The sequence below is a fragment of the Tarenaya hassleriana genome, unplaced genomic scaffold (genome assembly GCF_000463585.1).
Source record: "Tarenaya hassleriana unplaced genomic scaffold, ASM46358v1 Cleome3004, whole genome shotgun sequence".
In the NCBI taxonomy this organism is placed as follows: Eukaryota; Viridiplantae; Streptophyta; class Magnoliopsida; order Brassicales; family Cleomaceae; genus Tarenaya; species Tarenaya hassleriana.
In genome coordinates this window covers 1-922 of record NW_010966183.1, presented here as the reverse complement: position 1 = coordinate 922, position 922 = coordinate 1, and the positions used below count along the sequence as shown (strand labels likewise).

General features: G+C 44.8%; 1 protein-coding gene across 1 annotated transcript; it reads left to right on the top strand.

The window, feature by feature from the left end:
• Positions 1–5: 5 nt before the first annotated feature.
• Positions 6–917, top strand: LOC104820468 (receptor-like cytosolic serine/threonine-protein kinase RBK1; the record flags this gene model as incomplete). The annotated part of the gene is made up of 5 exons (XM_019203317.1): positions 6–161; positions 236–315; positions 407–545; positions 626–775; positions 861–917. Coding segments are annotated over 5 exons (582 nt in total), but the record flags the coding sequence as incomplete, so codon positions are not given.
• Positions 918–922: the final 5 nt, after the last annotated feature.

Sequence of the window (922 nt, the reverse complement as noted above, 5' to 3'; positions counted from 1 at the left end):
TTGCAGGGTCTGAGGAGTGTCTGGAGTGGAGGATAAGGTATAAAGTGGCTCTTGGAATAGCAGATGGTTTGAGTTATCTTCACAATGAATGCCCGAGACGGATTATTCACCGTGACATCAAAGCCTCTAATATATTGCTCAACCAAGATTTTGCAGCTCAGGTACGGTTTTAGATATAGTCCCCCTTACTAGATACAGTTGGCCTTAAAACTCATAAACATGCCTTCTGCTTCAGATTTCGGATTTCGGACTTGCAAAGTGGCTACCAGAAAACTGGCCTCATCACATTGTATTCCCAATCGAAGGCACATTTGGGTCAGACAGAATTCTCTGCTGCTACAGTATCAAGTCTTGAACTTTATACGAGTTTCATCGATGGTCGTATCTGAAAACCGGGTTTTTCCAGGTATCTGGCTCCTGAATACTTCATGCACGGAATTGTTGATGAGAAGACCGATGTGTTTGCCTTCGGGGTGTTGCTTCTGGAGATCATAACTGGTCGCCGTGCTGTTGATACAGCGAGCCGGCAAAGCCTCGTGATGTGGGTACGATCTGGAAAAAAAAATCATTATTTCAGCTCGAAAGTAAAGTTTCTTGCCTTTCATATTGGTGTTTGGTAATACAGGCCAAACCTCTTTTAGAGAAGAACAGTGTGGCTGAAATAGTGGATCCTCGGCTAGGAGATAACTTCGACTCGGGTGAGATGAAACTGGTGATGCAAACGGCGTCGATATGCATACACCTTATAGCCAAGATGCGCCCAGACATGACCCGGGTATCTCTCTTTCAAATCTATCTATGCATTTATCCCATAGGATCTGCAATGTAGTCCTTGAAATGAATCAAAGTTTTGGATGCAGGTGGTGCAGCTCTTGAGAGGAGAAGATGGGACAGAGGAAATGGAGAAACCGGGCGGAGGAAG